The sequence below is a fragment of the Stenella coeruleoalba genome (genome assembly GCF_951394435.1).
Source record: "Stenella coeruleoalba genome assembly, chromosome: X".
Lineage (NCBI taxonomy): Eukaryota > Metazoa > Chordata > Mammalia > Artiodactyla > Delphinidae > Stenella > Stenella coeruleoalba.
In genome coordinates, this window is record NC_137152.1 from 121394054 (window position 1) to 121414661 (window position 20608).

The following is a 20608-nucleotide window of genomic DNA, read 5'->3' on the forward strand; positions in this document are numbered from 1 at the left end:
TCAGAACTGGCCAAATTACATTAAAGGTAATCTAATTAAAATGCCTTCTAACAGAGTCATCACTGGCTCTCCCAGGCCAGGGACAAGGGTGCCTGCACAGTGACTTCTGGGCATCATACAAAAGATATTCACCCTTATTTCTCAGGAAACCCTTGCAGATGATATTTATAAAACAGCTATGTCTTGTGTTCAACTGCACTGGGACAAGAATACAGGACAAATTCCTTACTTGCCCCAGGAAGTGATTTCTCTCTGGTTTATCCACTATCCAAAAGGAACTTCCAAGAGCAGTTTTTCTATCTAGGTTTTTCTCCCACTCCTAAGATGCACCGTCTGGGAGTCTGGCCACTGCCACCACCCAGCTTCATTATCATCACCTCCCACAGAAGGAACCCCTGCTTCCCAAAGCCCCAAACTGCCCTGGTTTGGGGCAGTTACACTTGAGTGCTCACTCCTGGAGCCTCACCGCCTTGTCCCATTTTCCCTTGTTCTGTGAGACTTAGGGGACATCTCTACATCTTCCTCATGTGATTGCTGCTCCTAGACCATCACTCTAGGTGTGGGTGTGTCCTGCTTTTCCTAGTGTCCCCACTACTAACACAGGGCCTTCCAGAGAGCAGAGGCTCCATGAAGGTCTGTGGAATAAATGAGCCAGTGAGCAGAGATTTCATTTATTACTATTTAATTTCTTCTACATTTTTGAATAAGCTAAGAAAATCCAAGTACATATCTTAATTTTACAGAATAGACTAAAAATGATGAGAATTGTAAAATAAACCACTTAATTTTTTTCTCTATTTTACTAAGCTTTTTCACATTTCCAAGGAAATTCCTATTCTAATGCCATCTTATCTTGTTACAGACTACAAATAAAATGGAAGGTTTCCCAATTCATTTTACAAAATAGCAAAACTCTTTCTCCTAAACCGGACAAGAAACAATAAATGTGTGACCAATGTCATTCATAAACTTAGATTCTGAGGCTAGCAGACTTTCTAGTTAAGCAACAACATTTTAAAATACCAAAAATAAAAGAAGATAAAGTTCTATAAAGTTCTAAGTCACCCAATGGAACAGAAACAGAAAGATGTTATTCACTATGATTCCCTCATCCCAAGTCTGGCCCTGTACTACTTAGATCGTTGACTGCCCTCTTAAAACACAAAGTGAAGAATCTGCCTTAGACTTCACTCAGGGTTGAACAAGCTGCTGGACATGGCACTAGAACTTGCACTAGCCATGGAAGTAGTATTATCTGTGGTGGCAATTCTAGACTGGTCTGTCTCTTCCTGATCTCTCAAAGCCTCTTCATACCACAGAGGGAAGGATCTAGGGTCACTTCCATTGATCTTGGCCAAAAACTCCAGGAAACTCATCTTGCTGGTCTCCGCGTGGGCCCGGGGACCCCAAAGAAATTCATAGCATGCAGGATCGCTGTTAGGCACCTGCCGGTACTCCAGGTAGCCCTCCTGCACCCACACTTTGGTGAGCAGCTCCCTGGGCTCCCCATAGACAAAGTGCTCCCTCCCGACATACACCCCCATCTCACTCAGCACTTCCCACACCTCCTCCTCAGGGACACTGTCGCCCTTCATAAAGATTATACTCAGGATAAATATCAGAAGGCCATTCTTGGGCATGCTCTGCCCATCGCTCAGCATCCCATCATAGGTGAGGCCCAGAGTGGTGACCAGGACATAGGAATGGTCGCTGGGGTCCACTTCCTTCACATCAATACCAAAGACCAGCTGCATGCACTCCGAGGCTTCACTGAAGATCACAGGGAAGTGGTCCTTGTAGTCTTCAGTGATGATATTCAGCATTTCTGTCTCTGTGACCATCTCCTTGGTGCGATACTTGAGGAGCAGAAACGCTATCAGATCACCCACCTTGTCATTAATCGCATTTCTTGGAAAGGACTCAGCATCTGGCAGGGCCTGCGAGGTGCTCGGACCCTCCTCTTTTTGGCTGCTAGAGCCATTGTCGGATTGGCTCAATGGAGTAGAGACAACAGCAGTGGGGGACGGGGAGGGGGAGGCACTCGAAAGGCTCTGTGAAGGACTCAGGGTGTCACAAAGAGTAAAAAGCCCCTCTGGGGAGCTCAAGCTCAGAGAACAGCTAAAGGACAAGGAGGAGCAGGTGGAGGAAGATGAGGAATCATCCTCTTCCTCAGCCGTGGGAACACTTTGAGCCTGATGGTCTTCCTCAAGCATGTAGCGCCGTCGCTTTGGAGCACGAGGCATGACGACTGGTGTCAGGAAGCCGACTGGAGGGTGGGCAGGGGTGACAGGCGGGGACCTCGTACCTGGGGGAGAGAGGGAGTGTGAGCGACCTAGGCGGAGAAAAGTACCCTGGGCATCTCTGACAAAGGCCACTTACAGGTCTCGTCTTCACGGGTGCCCTCGGGCCTCACAGGGGCGCTCCTCCTGGGCGGCCTGTCCCCTGCCAACCTGAAGAAGGAAGTGAGGGGGTTCCTCAGGGTGCAGCCAGCACGGCCCCAGGTTCTGGGGCTGACAGGGCAGTGGGGTGACTTGAGTGTTGTGGGGTCCCCTCTGTTCTGGGAGGGGGAGCCCCTGGGTACACACTCAGGGCACGCACCTCCCCTTGGCTCCTGGCGCTGCCTGGGCCTCCTCTGCTCTGTGCCCTGAGGACACGGTCCTCAGACCTGGGCCTTCGCCTCCCGGTTCCTGGAGCCCCTGTAAGAGGAATGGAGGGCACACCTCTTGTGTACACTGTGGCACAGCTCTGGGCCTCGGTGCTGGTAGGAGGATTGGGCCGGACTCTGTGAGGTCCCCCCAGTTCTGAGTTCTGGGGTGGGTGGTCCCCTCGGGGTCGCTCGTCGTGCTCACTGTTCCCCTTAAGGGCCTGGACCCTCCCCTTTGCAGGCCAGAGGAGAAACTCAGAACAGGACCCCGAATCTGAACAGAAAGCAGTGAGGGGGCCCCACAGGTGGCCACACCCGCCCAGGGCCTCCCGAGGGTCCTAGGATGGGGAGATGCTGGGTCCTCACCTCCTCCTCACATCCTGCCTGGCCTCCCAGCGCTGACCACAGGGGCAGGTTTCTGTCGAGGCCCCTGTTCCAGGGCTGGGGGTCTGCTCAGTCCTCCCTCAGGGTCCTGGGAGTCCACCGTCTGCGGACCTGAAGGCTCACCCCTCACACCAAACACCTGACCTCCTGAGGACCCCAACCGAGAGGTCAGGAAACATCTCATCTGCTGACCGTGCTCTGGCACCTCCAAGGCCCCCGTGGAAGGGCAAAGGATCCCTCCCTGTGTTGGGGTCTAACGTCCTCAGTCCTTCCTTCCTCGCGTGCAGGCTGGACTCTGGGCAGGACCTGGGATTGTCCCATCTGCCAGTGTGAGTCCCTGCTCCTTATACCAGGTCTCCAGTCTCTCCGAGACCCTGACGTCAGGACGTCAGGACAGGCCTACCGTGCTCATCCCACCCCGGGGCCTCCCACGGCCACCTGCAAGGGCGGTGATCTGGTGGGTCCCTTTTGTCCTCCCTCAGGGTCCCCTCAGTCCTGCCTAAGGGCCCTAACCTTAGTCCACCAGGGACCTGACATTTTACCCTCTGCCCTCATGAGACCCCGCCCCTTATCCCAGGTCCCCAGCTTCTCTGACACCCGGATGTCAGGAAGTGCTGCACGTGACGGCCTCCCAGGGCCAACTGAGTTCTGGGTTGCAGGCTGCCCTCAGTGCTCCCTCAGGGCCCTCACCTTGACTCCACACAGGACCTGCGATTCTCCGCAGTGCCCAGCAGACACCCCGCCCCTTATACCCCTCTGCAGCCTCTCTGATACCCCGCCCCGTGCTCCCCCTCCTCAGCGTCTCTGAGACCCGGATGTCAGGAAGTGCTGCACGTGCTCATTCCGCCCTATGGCCTCCCAGGGCCAACTCTGTTCTGGGGTCCAGGCTCCCCTCAGTCCTCCCTCAGGGCCCTCACCTTGACTCCACGGAGGACCTGGGATTCTCTCCTGTGCCCACCAGACACCCCGACCCTTATACCCCCTCCCCAGCCTCTCTGAGACCCTGCACCTTATACCCGCTCCCCAGCCTCTCTAAGACCCAGATGTCAGGATTTGCTGCACGTGCTCATCCCAACCTGTGGCCTTCCAGGGACAACTCTGTTCTGGGGTTCAGGGTCCCCACTGTCCTCCCTCAGGGTCCTCACCTTGACACCCGGCAGGACATGGGATCCCCCCTTTGCCCGCCTGAGGCCCTGCCCCTTACCCCAGGTCCCCAGTCTCTCTGAGACTTGGATGTCAGGAAGTCAGGATAGGCCTAGGGTGCTCATCCAACCCCAGGGCCTCCCAGGGCCACCTGCAGGGACAGGGATGTGTGAAATCCCCTCTGACTGGAGTCCAGGGTGCCCCCAGTCTTCCCTTAGGGTCCTCACCTTGACTCTTAGCAGGTTCTGGGCCCTACTCTTTGCCCACCAGAGGCTGCACCCCTTATACCAGGTCCCCAGTCGCTCTGAGACCCAAAGGTTAAAAAATGCTACATGTGGTCATCCCGCCCCAGGGCCTCCCAGGTCCCCCTCTAATTGTACTCCAGGGTCCCCTCAGTCCTCCCTCAGGGTCCTCATTTCGACTCCCGGCAGGACCCGGGATCCTTACGTCTGCCCACCTGAGGCCCCACCCTTTCCACCACGTCCCCAGTCTCTTGGAGACCCGGATGCGGAAATCAGGACCTGCTGTGTGGTGGCCATCCAGCTGCGGGGCCCCAGGGCTGACTGAGGGGGAGAAGTCTGTGGGGACTCCTCATATTGGGGTCCAGGGTCCCCTCAGTCCTCCCTCAGGGTCCTCACCTTGACCACTGGTAGGACCTGGGATTCTCCCCTCTGCCCACCTGAAGCCCCACCCCTTGTACCAGGTCCCCAGTCTCTCTGAGACCCGGATGTCAGGAAATGCTACTTGTGGTCATCCCGCCCCAGGGCCTCCAAGGGCCCCCTCTGATTGGAGTCCAGTGTCCCCTCAGTCCTCCCTCAGTGTCCTCACTTTGAATACTGACAGTCCATGGGCCCTCTCTTCATATCAATTTAAGTTTTGGGGCCCTACTACCTCAATCATCTCATCTCTCCTGTTGTCTCATACTATCCCAGGGCTACTGGTATCTGTGGTCAGAGGGCCTGCCTCTGGTTTGTGCAATGAAAAAGGCAGAAGTTTAAAATCTTTTCTCCTTACCCATCCTGCCATCGGCATCTCTGCAACCTACAGCCCCTCCCCAACTTCCACGCTTCTCCCCACCCCTCCTCCCCAAACACAGGAAAGAGCTCATCACAGCCATCAGTCTTCCCCAGGGGTTTCTCAAGTTTTGTGGTTTAGATTTTGCTGTTGATTTCCGCCCCCCTCCTTTCTATAGTTATTGAGAGTTGATTTGGGGAGTGGAAGTCCGCAATCTGAACCTGATGGTCATCTTGGCATCTACAGGTAAGACACTAAATCAGTAATTAATTTAAGGATAATTCACATCTTTGTAATCTTCTGTTCCCCATTAATGAATATGTTTCACTGCTCGATTTATTTGGGACATCTGGCTGAATCAATAAGAAAGCTTTTATATTTGACTCCATTAATATCTTGTACATGTTTGTTAGGATTCTTTTTAGGTAATTTTCTTGACTTTGTTGCCATTGTGAATGAGGTATTCTCTATTTCATGTTCTAACTAGTTATTGCTTTTAGATGGCAAGCTTCTTGATTTTGCTATAATGATCTTCCACATACATTTCTCTGAAGTCTCTCAATCATTCAAATACTCCACATATTTTATAGATAATATTGTCACCAAATATTATCTTTCTTTTCAATATTCATATCTCTTTTTATTTTGACATTCATTGCTTTATGTGTCCCAGTGCAGTTTTGAACAGTAGAGGAGAGAACATTCATTTCTGTGTTGTCTGTCCCTGGCTTTAATGGAATTTCTTCTAGTATTTCACATTTAAGTGTGTTTGCAATAGACTTTAGGAAATTGAAGTTCTATTCTAATGTTAGCTTACTTTTTTTTTAAAACCACAAACTTTTGTTGAATTTCTTTCAAAGGCTTTTATGTACCCATTGATGTGATCAAGTGTTTTTCCTCCTCTAATTTGTACAGGGAATTATAATTGAAAATATTTTCTAATGTTAAATCATATTTTTATTCCTCAGACACAGCCCATTTGTTCATTTAATTCACTGCTATGTTGAATATGATATTAAATTATTTAGAATATTTGCTGCTGTGTGAGTGAGCATGGCTTAAGTGTTCTTTTCATGGGGTGTTCTCATCTGGTTTTCGAATCAAGGAGCAATAGCCTGGCAAAATGAGTTGAATAATTGACCCTTTTTATATGCTTTGGAAGAGTTTACATAAGATGGTAATTTGTTTCTCCCTGACTATTTGGTAAAACTGGCTTCCAAAACTGCCTTGTGCTGGAACATTTGATGGTAGCTTGAGTTTTGAATACTGTTTCAGTTTATATTGTTTGATTAATAATAATTAATTGACCACTTTTAAGTGGTCAATTTCACTTAGGATTTCAAATTTAATGGCATGATATTTATAATAAAAACTTTTTATTAGAGAAATTATCAAACATATGCCACAATAAAGAGAACCCAGTTCTCTTTATTCTATAATATAATGAACCCAGTATACCTGACACTCAGCATCAACAAGCTTCAATACAATCTGGTTCCAGTTGTACCCTCACCTTCCCCCATTTCTTGCTACTGGAATAATTTGAAGCGTATTCAAAACATCATACCATTTTATTTCTAAGTTTTTCATATGACTTCATAAATGATATACTCTTTATGATATATAAATCCAATATAATACTTTTCTAAAAACTTAAATAAGTAATCTTCAAATGCCCAGGTATTTTTCATATTTACCTAGCAGATATATACTTTAAAAAAATTAGTTTCTTTGAATCAGTGTCCGAATAGGATCTAATCACTACAGTTGTTTTTTATGTCTCTTAAGTCTTTTTTAATCTGTAATTCCTTCCCTTTTACCCCCTTTTCCTTGCAATTAATTGTTTTGAAAAAAAAGAGAAAGGATTTGTGTTTTGTTTAGTTTCTCACAGTATGAATTTTGCAAAATGCAACATTTGTGGTGTCCCTTAACATATTCTTCAGACCTTACTTTCTGACACTACAACATACCCCAGGCTCATTTTGTATATCTACTGCCTTAGTTCTAGAATCAGCCATTTCTCCAAAGAGCCCTAGTTGTTTTTATTAGGTGATGATTTTAAGAAACTTAGATCCACCTGGACAAAACTATAATTCAAAATGATACATGCACCCCTGTGTTCATAGCAGCACTATTCACAATAGCCAAGACATGGAAACAACCTAAATGTCCATTGACAGATGAATGGATAAAGAAGATGTGGCACATATATACAATGGAATATTACTCGGCCATAAAAAAGAATGAAATAATGCTATTTGCAGCAACATGGATGCAACTAGTGATTATCATACTAAGTGAAGTAAGTCAGAAAGAGAAAGATAAATACCATATGATATCACTTATATGTGGAATCCAAAATATGGCATAAATGAACCTATCTACAAAACAGAAACAGACACACAGACATAGAGAACAGACTTGTGGTTACCAAGGGGGCGGGGGTGGGGAGGGAAAGACTAGGAGTGTGGGATTGGCAGATGTAAACTATTGTATATAGGATGGACAAACAACAAGGTCCTACTGTATAGCACAGGGAACTGTATTCAATATCCTGTGGTAAACCATAATGGAAAAGAGTATGAAAAAAAATATATGTGTGTATAACTGAGCCACTGTTTTGCACAGCAGAGATTGGCACAACATTGTAAATCAACTGTACTTCAGTTTAGAAAAATAAAATTAAGAAAAAGAAACTGGGCTTCCCTGGTGGTGCAGTGGTTGAGAGTCCGCCTGCCGATGCAGGGGACGCGGGTTCATGCCCCAGTCCAGGAAGATCCCACATGCCGCGGAGCGGCTGGGCCCGTGAGCCATGGCCGCTGGCCCTGCACATCCGGAGCCTGTGCTCCACAACGGGAGAGGCCACAACAGTTGAGAGGCCCGCACACCAAAAAAAAAAAAAAAAAAAAAGAAAAAGAAACTTAGGGGCTTCCCTGGTGGTGCAGTGGTTAAGAATCCACCTGCCAATGCAGAGGACACGGGTTCAAGCCCTGGTCCAGGAAGATCTCACATGCGACAGAGCAACTAAGCCCATGCACCGCAACTACTGAGCCTGCACTCTCGAGCCCACATGCCACAATTACTGAAGCCCACGTGCCTAGATCCCGTGTTCCACAACAAGAGAAGCCACCACAATGAGAAGCCCACAGACTGAAATGAAGAGTAGCCCTTGCTCGCTGCAGTTAGAGGAAAACTGAACACAGCAATGAAGACCCAATGCAGCCAAAAATAGATAAATTAAATAAATTAAAAAAAAAAAGAAACTTAGATCTCAGTGCTAGGTATGCTTGTTGCTACTGGGAAGTTGTTACTTATATGCCCTCTCAAGTAGCAAAACAATGAAATATGTAAGTGTATATTAAACTGTGTGTGTACACATACCCATGAATATTTATATTTGTAGCCATCTGTAGCTATATAAAGGTGAATGTGAGTTTATGCTGATGTTTCCAACTCTAATCCATTATCACATTATCCTCCCCTTGCTTACTTGTAACATCCCACTCTAATAATGAGAAACCTGACTCCCACTATCCGCCAATCTATTTAATTAATTGTTCAATTCCAGTATACATGGATAGTGGTTTCAGAATTGTGAAACTGTACTACTGTGGGAAACAACTGTACCAACTAGGGTACAAAACTTATGTGCAGTTTCTTTTGACTTTAATCTTATAATATTCATCTCTAAAGTTACTTAGGGCAGCAACTTTCCCTTCATAGTTTTCAGTGAGGTTGTTTCATACATTTTTAATGCAGTTAGAATATTTTGCCACATTCCGCAATCCAACCTGGGATTCCTTGACCGCCTAAATTAATTATTTTTATTTTCATGCATTATGACTGTCAAGTTCTTTTTTGACTAATACATACTGTCATGTATTCACCATTACAGTATCATTAACAATAGCTTCACTGCCCTAATAAATCCCCTTTGTTAAACTATTTAAACCATTTTTTATATGTTTACCATTTCTATGATCTGTTTCCCTTTCCAGAATGTGATATAAATGGAATCACACACTCTCTACTCTTTTGGAACTGGCTTATTTCACTTAATAATATGCATGTAAGATTTATTCATGTCTTTGCACATCTTGTAATCCTTTTTTTATTGATGAATAGCGTTCCATTGTAAGGTTGTAACACAGTTTGTTTATCCATTCATTTGTTGAAGGACATCTTGGTTGCTTACAGTTTTGCACGATGTGCAGGTTTTTGTGTAGACATAAGTTTTTAAATCAGTTGGGTAAATATCCAGGAGTATGCTTGCTGGATCTTATGGTAAGACTATGTTCAGTTTTTAAAGAAAATGCCAAATTGTCTTCCAAAGTGGATGTACCATTTTGCATTCCTACCAGAAGTGAATGAGAGTTCCCTTTTACTCTGCATTCTCATCAGCTATTGGGCTTGTAAGTTTTTTTCAATTTTAGACATTCCAGTAGGTAGAGGTATCTCATTGTTTAATTTGCAATTCCCTAATAACAAATTATATTCAGCATCTTTTCCTATGCTTGTTTTCCACCTGTATATTTTCTTTGGTGAGATATCTGCTTAGATATTTTGCCTAGTTTTTAAATGAGTTGTTTGTTTTCTATTGTTGAATTTTAAGAGTTCTCTGTATTTTGTATGCAAGCCTTTTATCAGATAGATATTTTGCAACTATTTTCTCCCAGTGTATGTCTCGTCTTTCCATTCTCTTAATAGTCTTTCACAGAGTTCACATTTTAAATTTTTTTTTAAATCTAACTTATCAATTTTTCCTTTCATTGATCATGCTTTTGGTGGTGTATTTTAAAAACTCATCACTGAATCTAAGGTCATGTAAGTTTTCTCCTATGTTTTCTTATGGAGATTTTATAGTTTCTTCAGTTTACATGTAGGTCTACAGGTTATTTGGTGTTAATTTTTGTGAAACGTATAAAATTTTGTCTAGATTTATACCTAGATTTTGTTAGATTTATACCTAGTTATTTTATTTTGGGGAGAGTATTGTAAATGTTATTTTTTGTGTGTAAATGTTATTTTAAATTTAAAAGTCCTTTTATTCATTGCCAGTATATAGAAAAGCAATTAACTTTTTAAATATTAATCCTGTTTCCTGTGGCGTTGCTACAGTCACTTTTTAGTTCCAAGAGTTTTTTGTTTTTGTTATCAATTCTATGGGATTTTCTACATAGACAAACATTTCTTCAGTGAACAAAGGAAACATAATTTTTCCTTCCCCAATTATACATCTTATCCTTCTTTTCTTTACTTTCCTTTCCTTGTTGTGCTAGCTAGAACTTTCAGTACAACATCGAATAGGAGATCTCAGAGGAGACATCCTTGCCTTTTTCCTGATCATAGGTGGCAAGCATTGAGGAAATTTCCATCTATTCCTAGTTTACTGAGACTACTTTTATCATGAATATGTGGTGCATTTTATCAAATGCTTTTTCTGCATCAGTTGATATGATAATATGATATTTTTTCTTTAGCTTGTTGATGTCATAAATTTCATTAATTGATCTTTTAATGTTAAAGTAGTTTTGGATACCTGGAATAAATCTCACTTTGTCATGGTGTATAATTATTTTTATCCATATTGGACTTGATTTGCTTATACTTTATTGAAGGTAATTGGATCTATGTTCATGAGAGATATTGGTCTGTAGTTTTCCTTTCTTGTAATATCTTTAACTGGTTTTGGTGTTAGGGTAATGGTCTCACAGAATGAGTTAAGAGTGTACCCTCTGCTTTATTTTTTGGAAGATTCTGTGGAGGATTGCTGTTAATTCTTTAAAAGTTTGGTAGAATTCACCAGTGAAACCATTTTGGCCTAGTGATTTCTCTTTTGAAGGATATTAATTACTGATTTAGTTTATTTAGTAGATATAGGTTTATTCAGATTACCTTTTTTATCTTTGTGTGAGTTCTTATGGTTTATGTCATTGAAGATAAGTTTATCTAATGTATTAAATTTGTGGACATAGAATTGTCATAGTATTCCTTCATTTCCTTATATTGGTCTTCTATGTCATCTAATTTTTTTATTAGCCTTGCTAGAAGATTATCAATTTTGTTGATCTTTTCAGATAACTAGTTTTGGTTTCACTGATTTTCTATATTGTTTTCCTGTTTTTAATTTCATTGATTTCTGCAGAAATTCTTATTTCTTTTCTTCTGCTTGCCTTTGGCTTAATTTGCTCTTCTTTCTCTAGACTCCTAAGGTGTAATCTTAGGTTTTGATTTTAGATCTTTTTTTCTCTAATACATTAAGTGCTATAAATTTATCCCTAAGCACTATTTTTGCTATATTCCACAGTTTTTTATTATTTGCATTTTTGGTAACAATTCAAAATATTAAAACATTTATATTGGGGCTTCTTCACTGACCCAGAGGTATTTGGATGTGTATTGTTTAATTTATGAATTAAATTCTCTTTCTTCTCCTTCCTCTGATATTCCAGTTACTTAAATATTACACCTTCTGAAATTGTCCCACCATTCTTGGATATTCTGTTTTGTTTTGTTTTTTCCTTTTTTTTTTTTTTCCTTTTTTTAGATTTCAGTTTAGGGGATTTCTATTGACATATTTTTAAGCTTACTGATTCTTTCCTCAGCTATGTACAGTCTTTTGAGCTCACCAAAAGCATTCTTAGTTTATGTTACAGTGGTCTTTTTCTAGCATTTCCTTTCAAATCTTTCTTAGACTTCCCATATCACAGCTTACATTTGCTTACTATCTGTCTTGCATATTGTCTCCTTTTTCAATTACAGCCCTTGACATATAAGTCATAATTATTTTAAATTCCCTGTCTGATAATTTCCACATCTTTGTCATATCTGAGTCTGTTTCTGATGCTTGCTTTGTCTCTTCAGACTATTTTTTCTTGCCTTTTAGCATGCCATGTAATCTTTTTTTGAAATGCCAGACACATTATATTGGACAGTAGGAACTGAAGTAAATTGGCCTTTATAGTGTGAGGTTTTATGTCAGTTTGGCTAGTATTGCACCTGTAGATGCCAGAGGCTTAAAGTTCATCTACATCCTTTTTTTCCCTCTTCTGTTGTTTTTGGGTTTCCCTAGGAACTGCATCTTAAATAGATTCTTGTCTTGCAGTTCTTTCAGCTATAATCTACTGTTGTCATTATAATGGAGACATTGATATAGAGGGGACAGGAGAAAGAAGACTTCTATAATACTATGATTGAATCTCAGTCTTTTAGTATATCTATTTTTCTGGGCTGTGTCCTTCAGAAATTTTTCTTACTGCCCCTCCCAGCTTAGGTGAGACAAGAATGCTAGAGGTAGCTGGAGTAGGTTAATTGCCCTTCTGCCTACATGAGATAAGACTTTGGTAAACTCTTTTTTACTAGAGAGTTCATCTTTGTTATGGAGAATGCACTATGTGTATTTAAAAAATGGTAGCTTGCCCCTCCCAATGCCAAAGACATGAGGTGATTTTTCTTGACTATTCACTATGAAAATCTGATGGGATTCTTGGAGGTAAAAGCTATAAAAAGTATAGTGCTCCCTTAAGACTACAGATTCTGGAGTTTCTTCGTCTCATGCTAGTTTATATTCAGCCTCCAGAAAACGCTCAATGTTTCCATTGTTGAAAGATAAACTGAGGCATATTTAAAATTGTAACACTTTATTTGATCAAAAATAAATTTGAACTGGGCAGCACTAAACTGGAAGTGGTTAGGAGTACTTCATTGACAGGAGTTCAGGAAAAGCCTTTTATATTGAAAAGGTAGAAACAAAGTAAGAAAATTGTTGATTGGCTATAGCTTAAGGCCTAGTTGGCTATTTGTGATTGGTTATTTTTAGATTTTATTTTGTAACCTTGAGGTATGTATAGGTTTAGATTTTGGTTTTGTTACATAGGCTGCCATGGTGTTGGAGCCACCTCAGTCTAAAGGCCTCCTTGTTTAATTAATGTAATGCCATTTAAGTGTTCCTACCAATTTATAGCTCCATGACTTCTACTACTGGTAAGCTGCTCTCAGCTGTGTTTGTCTTTATTCACCTTTCTTTCCCAATTTTGGAGTGGCAGTTTTATGTGTAACCTCAGTTATCTGATGAGTCTAAGAAAAATGATTGATTTTCAGTTTATTCAGCATTTTCCTTACTGTAATGATGGAAGTGAAAACTTCTAAGTACTTTACATGTGACAGCTGAAAATGAAAGTGTACTACTTTTTTTTTTTTTTTTTTTTTTTTTTTGCGGTACGTGGGCCTCTCACTGTTGTGTCCTCTCCTGTTGCAGAGCACAGGCTCCGGACACGCAGGCTCAGCAGCCATGGCTCATGGGTCCAGCCACTCCTCGGCATGTGGGATCTTCCCAGACCGGGGCACGAACCTGTGTCCCCTGCATTGGCAGGCGGACTCTCAACCACTGTGCCACCAGGGAAGCCCGAAAGTGTACTACATTTTTAATGAAAATTTTAAACTTTATTTTGACAAGTTAAAAAAATTACATAGTTAGAAAATAATGATACAGATACCCATGTACCCACTACCAGATTTTTATTTTGAACAGACCATTATAACCACATCTTAAGGCTTAATTTGAAGGACTGAGACCTCAGGCCAGTCTATTGGAATCTTTTTGCGTCTGCACAAGGGTGATCCAGTGTTATCCAAGAGAAAAGGTTTGGCTTCAATAGGTCACTAGGTTATTTCCATGTTTTGCTGTTGTAAGCCCTGGCAGTAACCTTGAATGCATGTTATTTTGCATATATGAGAATACATCTTTAGAATGATTTCATAGTAGTGGAATGTTTCTAGGTCAAAGACTATGTGTATTTTCTATTCTTCAGTCAATGTTGGTAATATATTAGTGATTTATTTCCTAAAATATTGTCCATTTAATATGAATTGTCAAGTCTTCTGGCTAAAAGTTGTTTATTGTATTATCTTAAGATTTAAATTCTCTAATATATTTTTATATGTCACCTTTTCTTTTTCATGTCCATTCGAATTTTATTTCTCAAGACTTGCCAGAGATGTGTTAACTTATTTTTAATAACTACCTTAATGTTTAAGTTTATTAAGTTTTTCTTGTTTGTATATTTTCTATTTTATTAGTATCTGATATTATTTTGATTATTTCCTTCATCTTATATTTCTTTGGTTAACATTGATGTTCTTTTTCTAGCTTATTGAATTGAATATAGAATTTATTTAATTTCAGTGTTTTTTGTTTTCTGAATAATTTCTAATGAATGCATTTGAGTATAAATTTTCTCAGAATATTGTTATTTGCATGTATCCCATATTTGCATGCATCCCATAAGTGTTCATATATAATGATCTCATTGTCTTTCATGCTCATGCATTCAGATATTTTATTTTTGATTTCCTCTTTACCCAAGAGTTATTTTAAAGTACAGTGGTATTTTCCAGGTGCTTTGTTCATCCATCCATTCATCTATCTATCTATCTATTTATCTATCATTCATCCATCTATTTCACTATCAGTCTATCATATGTTTGTTTAGTTTTGCTGTCCATTATCGTAAAAGAACATGACTTATATGTTTCTATTTGAGGAAATTGAGGAATTTTTTTGTTTTTTTAGTTTCCTAGTACATTATCAACTTTTGCAAATGTCCCATGAACATTTGAAATGGATATATTTTTTTGTAGTTTGTGTGATCTGTCTATTATATATACTTAAATATCTATCATCTGTTTGTCTATCATCTAGCTACAGTAAGCCCAAGCTTATGTAACAAAGAAATCCTGAAACATAATGACTTAAGGAAAATAATTTTAATTTCTCTTTCATACAACAATCCTAATTGATATAACACATGTTTGGGGACAGCATTGATTCACCTGGTCATTCTGGAACTCACAATCTTTCCATTTTGCTGCTTTACTATCCCTGAAATGTTTGCCCTTGTTTTCATGATTTGAGCTGGGACTCAAGCACTTTTTTTCTTTCTATAATTTCATTAACTCAGGCAAAATTTGCACACATAATAGCTGCTTATTCCATTCAAAAGAACTTAGTTACATGGCCTCACATGGGTGAAAGGAAGGCTGGAAATGGAAACTAACTGCCTAGCTAAGTGTAGCATCCATCACAATATATATTTACATTTGTATGCTTTTGTACATATGATATTTATCAATTCATATATTTCTATTATTAGTTTTACCTCTTTAACCTGTTCATTTCTGAGAAAGAATTGCTAAAATTCCAGCTATAATTGTGTATGTATCCATTTTTCCTTGTATTTCTGATATTTTTTGCTTTGTACATTTTGAAGGGACATTGTTAGGTGAACAGATGTTAAGGATTATCAAAAACTATACATTTCAAACATGTTTAATGTTTTTTACCTTGACATCTACTCTGTATGTTGATAATATTGTCCCTAGTGTTTCCTTTGTTTTGGCATTTGCCCTGAGTATATTTTCCATCCATTTATTTTCCTACTTTCTTAACCATTTTGTTTTAGCAATGTCATGGAAATTGCATGTAATAAGATTTCTTTTTTAAATAAATCTGTCTTTTTTAAAAAATGGGATAAATTTAATCACCTCAGCTATATTTAAATCACACATATATTTGGTGTAATTTTTATAACAGCTTTATTGATATATAGTACCTTAAAATTCACATACCATATATATATAATACCATATAATTCACCTATGTATAATTCCATGATTTTTAGTATACTCACAGAGTTGTGCAACCATCATCACAATCAATTTTAGAACATTTTTATCACCCCAAAAGAAACCCCATACACTTTAGTTATTACTCCCAAACCTGTCTCATCCCTGCTATACATAGAACACTCATCTACATTCTGTCTCTATAGATTCGACTCTTCTGGACATTCATTTAAGTAGAATCATATAATACGCAATCTTTTGTGGCTGGCTTCTTTCATGTAGCATAATGTTTGCAAGGTTCATCCATGATGGAAAATGCATCAGTACTTCATTCCTTTTTATGGCTGAATAATAATCCATTGTATGGATAGACCACATTATTTAATCCGTTCATCCATTGATGGATATTTGGGTTGTTTCTAACTTTTGGTTGTTATGAACAATGCCACTCTAAACACACATGTACAAGTTGTTTGCTCATATGTTTTTACTTCTCTTGGGCATATACCTAGGAGTAGAATTTCTGGACCAGATGATAACTCTATGTTTAACTTTTTGAGGAAATGCCAAACTGTTTTCCAAGGTAGCTGCACTATTTTACATTCCCACTAGCAGTGTATAATGGTTCCAATTACTTCACATACTCACCAACACTTGTTATTATTTGATATTTTGACTGTAGCCATCCTGAGTGTGAAGTGGTATCTCATTGTGGTTTCAATTTGCATTTCCCTGATGACTATTTATATTGACCATCTTTTCATGTGCTTATTGTACATGTGTATATCTTCTTTGGGTAAATCTGTTTAAATCCTGTGCTCATTTTTAAATTGAGTTGTTTATTTGTTTTTGAGCTGTGAGTGTTCTTTTTTATTTTCTTTTTAAACATCTTTATTGGAGTATAATTGCTTTACAATGTTCTGTTAGTTTCTGCTGTATAACAAAGTGAATCAGCTATATGTATACATATATCCCCATATCCCCTCCCTCTTGTGTCTCCCTCCCACTCTCCCTATCCCACCCCTCTAGGTGGTCACAAATCACCGAGCTGATCTCCCCATGTGATGCAGCTGCTTCCCACTAGTTTTATGTATTCTAGATACATGATATCAGATACATGATGTGCACATATTTTCTCCCATGGGTTGTCTTTTCACTTTCTTGATAATGTCCTTTAAAGTGAAAAGGTTTTACTTTTGAGGAAGTCTAATTTATCTACTTTTTCTTTTGTTGCTTGTGGTTTTTATGTCATATCAAGAAAACATTGCCACATCCAAGGCCATGAAAATTTGTGCTTATGTTTTCTTCTAAGGTTTTATAGTTTAGCTTTTACATGTAGGTTTTTGTTCCATTTTGAGTTAATTTTTGTATATGGAGTAAGGCCATGGTCCCACTTCATTTTTTTGCACATAGCTATCTAGTTGTCCCAGGACAATTTATTGAAAAGACTGTTCTTTCTTTATTGATTATTGTTGGCATCTGTGTCAAAAATCAGATGAACACAGAAATATAAGTTTACTTCTGGACTCTCAATTCTATTCCATTGATCTATATGTCTGTCTTTGTGCCAATACTATACTGTTTCTATTACTGTAGATTTGTAATACATTTAAAAATTGGAAAGTGTGAGTCCTCCAACTTTATTCTTCTTTTTTAAGAATGTTTTGGTTATATGGGGTCCCTTATGATTCCATACAAATTATAGGATGAACGTTTTCATTTCTGGAAAGAATGCAGTTGGCATTTTGATAGAGAATATATTGAACCTGTAGCTGAATTTGTGTAGCCTTGCCATCTTAACACTACTAAGTCTTCCAGTCCATGAACACAACATGTCTTGTTTATTTTCTTTCAGCAATGTTTTTTAGTTTTCAGTGGATAGATATTATACTTCCTTGGATAAATTTATTCATAGGTTTTAAATTATTTTTGATACTGTTTTAAGTGGAATTGCTTCTTAATTTCACTTTCAGATTGTTCATTGCTGGTGTATAGGAATACAATTTATTTTTTAATATTAATGTTATAACCTGAACTTGTTTATTTTAGTAGTTTTTCACTCCACAGGATTTTCTAAATGCAATACCATGTCATTAACAAATAAATTTAGTTCTACTTCTTCCTTTCCAGTCTAGATATACCTTTTATTTCTTTTTCTTATCTAATTTATCTGACTAGAAATGACAGTACAATGTTGAATGGAAGTAGCAAAAGTAGACATTCTTGTCCTATCCCTGATTAATGAAGAAATTATTCAATCTTCCACTATTAAGCATTCTGTTAGCTGATTATATGTTAATGACAGCATGTAATAGGATCTTTTTAAAAATTCCAGTATGACAGGTCCTGCCATTTGATTGGATTAGTTAATCCATTTATACTTAGTGTCATTATTGACTCATTGGAATTATGCCTATATGTTACTTTTTGTTTTCTATAAGTCTCATTTTTCCATGTCCCTTTATTCATCCTTTATTTCTTTCTTTCGCGTTAAGTGAATATTTTATAATATAAAATTAATTTCTTTAATGATTTTTTACTATATTCTTTGAGTTATTTCCTGTTTGCCTTAGAGCTTACCATATATGTTGTAAATTATCAGAATTTCCTTTAGACTATCCTTAATTCCAGTGATATATAGAAACATTACTCCTATATAGCTCTATTCGTTTTTCTCCCTCTTGTGATATTTATCTTATACATATTATATCGATATCTGGTACAAACTCAACAGTACATTGCTATAATTATTGCTTTATATATTTATGTATTTTAAAGAAGATGAGAGATGAAAGGAGTGCAATTATATATTAATAGTATGTGTTATACTAACCTTCTCATTTATCATATTGTTTCTCTTTGTTTCTGTGGATTCAAGTTATCATCTGGTGTCAGTTCCTTAACCCAATACAGCTTTGATTCTACCCACTTCTTTGGTGCTATTATGGGCAAATATATTACTTTTCTTTGTCATAGTTTCAATAATACCATTAGATTCATATTTTTTTATATAATTGTTTTCTAAATCAGTTAAGAAAAGAGGAAACGTCCATTTATACTGAATTTTATAATTTCCTTTTTTGGTAGTCTTTCCTTCTTTAAGTGGGTTTGAATTATTGTTTGGGTTCATATTTTTTCAACCTGAAGATCTTCTTTTAGTATTTTTGTAAGATAGGTCTACTAGCAATGAAATTCCTCAATTTGGGGGGCAAGAGCAAGATGGCAGAGAAGGGAACTTCCCTGGTGGTCCAGTGGGTAAGACTCCATGCTCCCATGCAGGGAGCCTGGGTTCAATCCCTGGTCAGGGAACTAGATCCTGCATGCATGCTGCAACTAAGAGTTTGCATGCTGCAACTAAGAAGCCTGAATGCCACAACTAAGAGTCCACATGCCACAACTAAGAAGAAGTCTGCATGCTGAAACTAAGATCCTGTGTGCCACAACTAAGACCCGGTGCAGCCTAAATAAATAAATAATTTTTTAAAAAGATGGCAGAATAGGAAGATGCTGATACCACCTCCCCTTATGAACATATCAAAACTACAACTACACATAGAACAATTCTCACTGAAATCTCCCTGACAATTAGCAGGACAGCTCTTCTACAACCAAGGCTATAAATAAAGATTCACATGGAGTCTGACAGGAAAGGAAGGGAAGCACCCCAGTGGGGACCTGTACCCCTAGTGGGGGACACAGAAGAGGAGGGGGATATCACATTCTTGGGGATGCTCCCTGGGGAGTGAAGGGTTCAAACCACATATTAGAGTTTTCCAGACAAGCAAAAAGTAAGAGTTCCTCACTACTAAACTGACCTTACCATAAACGTTAAAGGGTCTTCACTAGGTAAGAAGAAAAGGCTACAACAACAAATCTGAAAAAATATAGGAAGGGAAAAATCCCACTGGTAAAGGCAGATATATAGTAGGGGCAGTGGATCAATCACTTAAATGAGCCAGTATGAAGGTTAAAAGGCAAAAATTGTAAAATCAGCTTTAACTACATAAACAGTAAAGGGATAAGCCTGAAGATGTAAAATATGACATCAAAAATATAAAATGTGGGGCTTCCCTGGTGGCACAGTGGTAGAGAGTCTGCCTGCCGATGCAGGGGACACAGGTTCATGCCCTGGTCTGGGAAGATCCCGCATGCTGTGGAGTGGCTGGGCCCGTGAGCCATGGCTGCTGAGGCTGCACATCTGGAGCCTGTGCTCCACAGTGGGAGAGGCCACAACAGTGAGAGGCCGGCGTACCGCCAAAAAAAAAATATATATATATATATAAAATGTGGTGGAGTATTAAACTTAAATGACTCTCAGTTTAGAAAAAGTAGGTATAATTATAGGTAACCATATATGAACCACATGGTAACCACAAACCAAAAACCTATAACAGATACACCAAAAATTATGAGAAAGGAACACAAGCATACCCCTAAAAAAAATCAAACCACAAGGGAAAAGACTAAAAGAAGAAGAAAAGATCAGAGAAGAAATAAAAAACAACAAAAACAGAAAATTGCAACAAAATGGGAGTAAGTACATACCTATCAATAATCACATTAAATATCAAAGGACTAAATGCTCCAATCAAAAGACATACAATGGTTTATTAGATTAAAAACAAGACCTATCTATATGCTGCCTACAAGATACTCACTTCAGACAAAAAGACACACAGAGACTATAGGTGAAAAGATGGAAAAAGATATTCCATACAAATGGAAATGAAAAGAAAGTTGGGTTAGTAATACTCATATATGACAAAGTAGACTTTAAAACAAAGTCTAGACATGCTCTCA

At 39.3% G+C, this 20608-nt stretch overlaps 1 protein-coding gene across 7 annotated transcripts in view; it reads right to left on the reverse strand.

Moving 5' to 3' along the window:
* Positions 1 to 316: 316 nt before the first annotated feature.
* The window catches only part of LOC307180814 (melanoma-associated antigen 10-like), a 51778-nt gene continuing 31486 nt past the window's right edge, over positions 317 to 20608 (reverse strand). For 2 of the 7 annotated variants that reach the window (XM_079911321.1, XM_079911320.1), the window contains 3 exons: positions 2599 to 2696; positions 2380 to 2450; positions 317 to 2305 (listed from right to left, as the gene is read on the reverse strand). In XM_079911321.1, the coding sequence (XP_079767447.1) occupies positions 1188 to 2243 (1056 nt within the window). In that variant the 5' untranslated portion in view covers positions 2244 to 2305; positions 2380 to 2450; positions 2599 to 2696 and the 3' untranslated portion in view covers positions 317 to 1187. Of the gene's footprint in view, positions 2306 to 2379; positions 2451 to 2598; positions 2697 to 3945; positions 3970 to 20608 lie in introns of those variants that run through there. The other 5 variants (XM_079911319.1, XM_079911318.1, XM_079911323.1 and 2 more) reach the window with 3 other exon arrangements.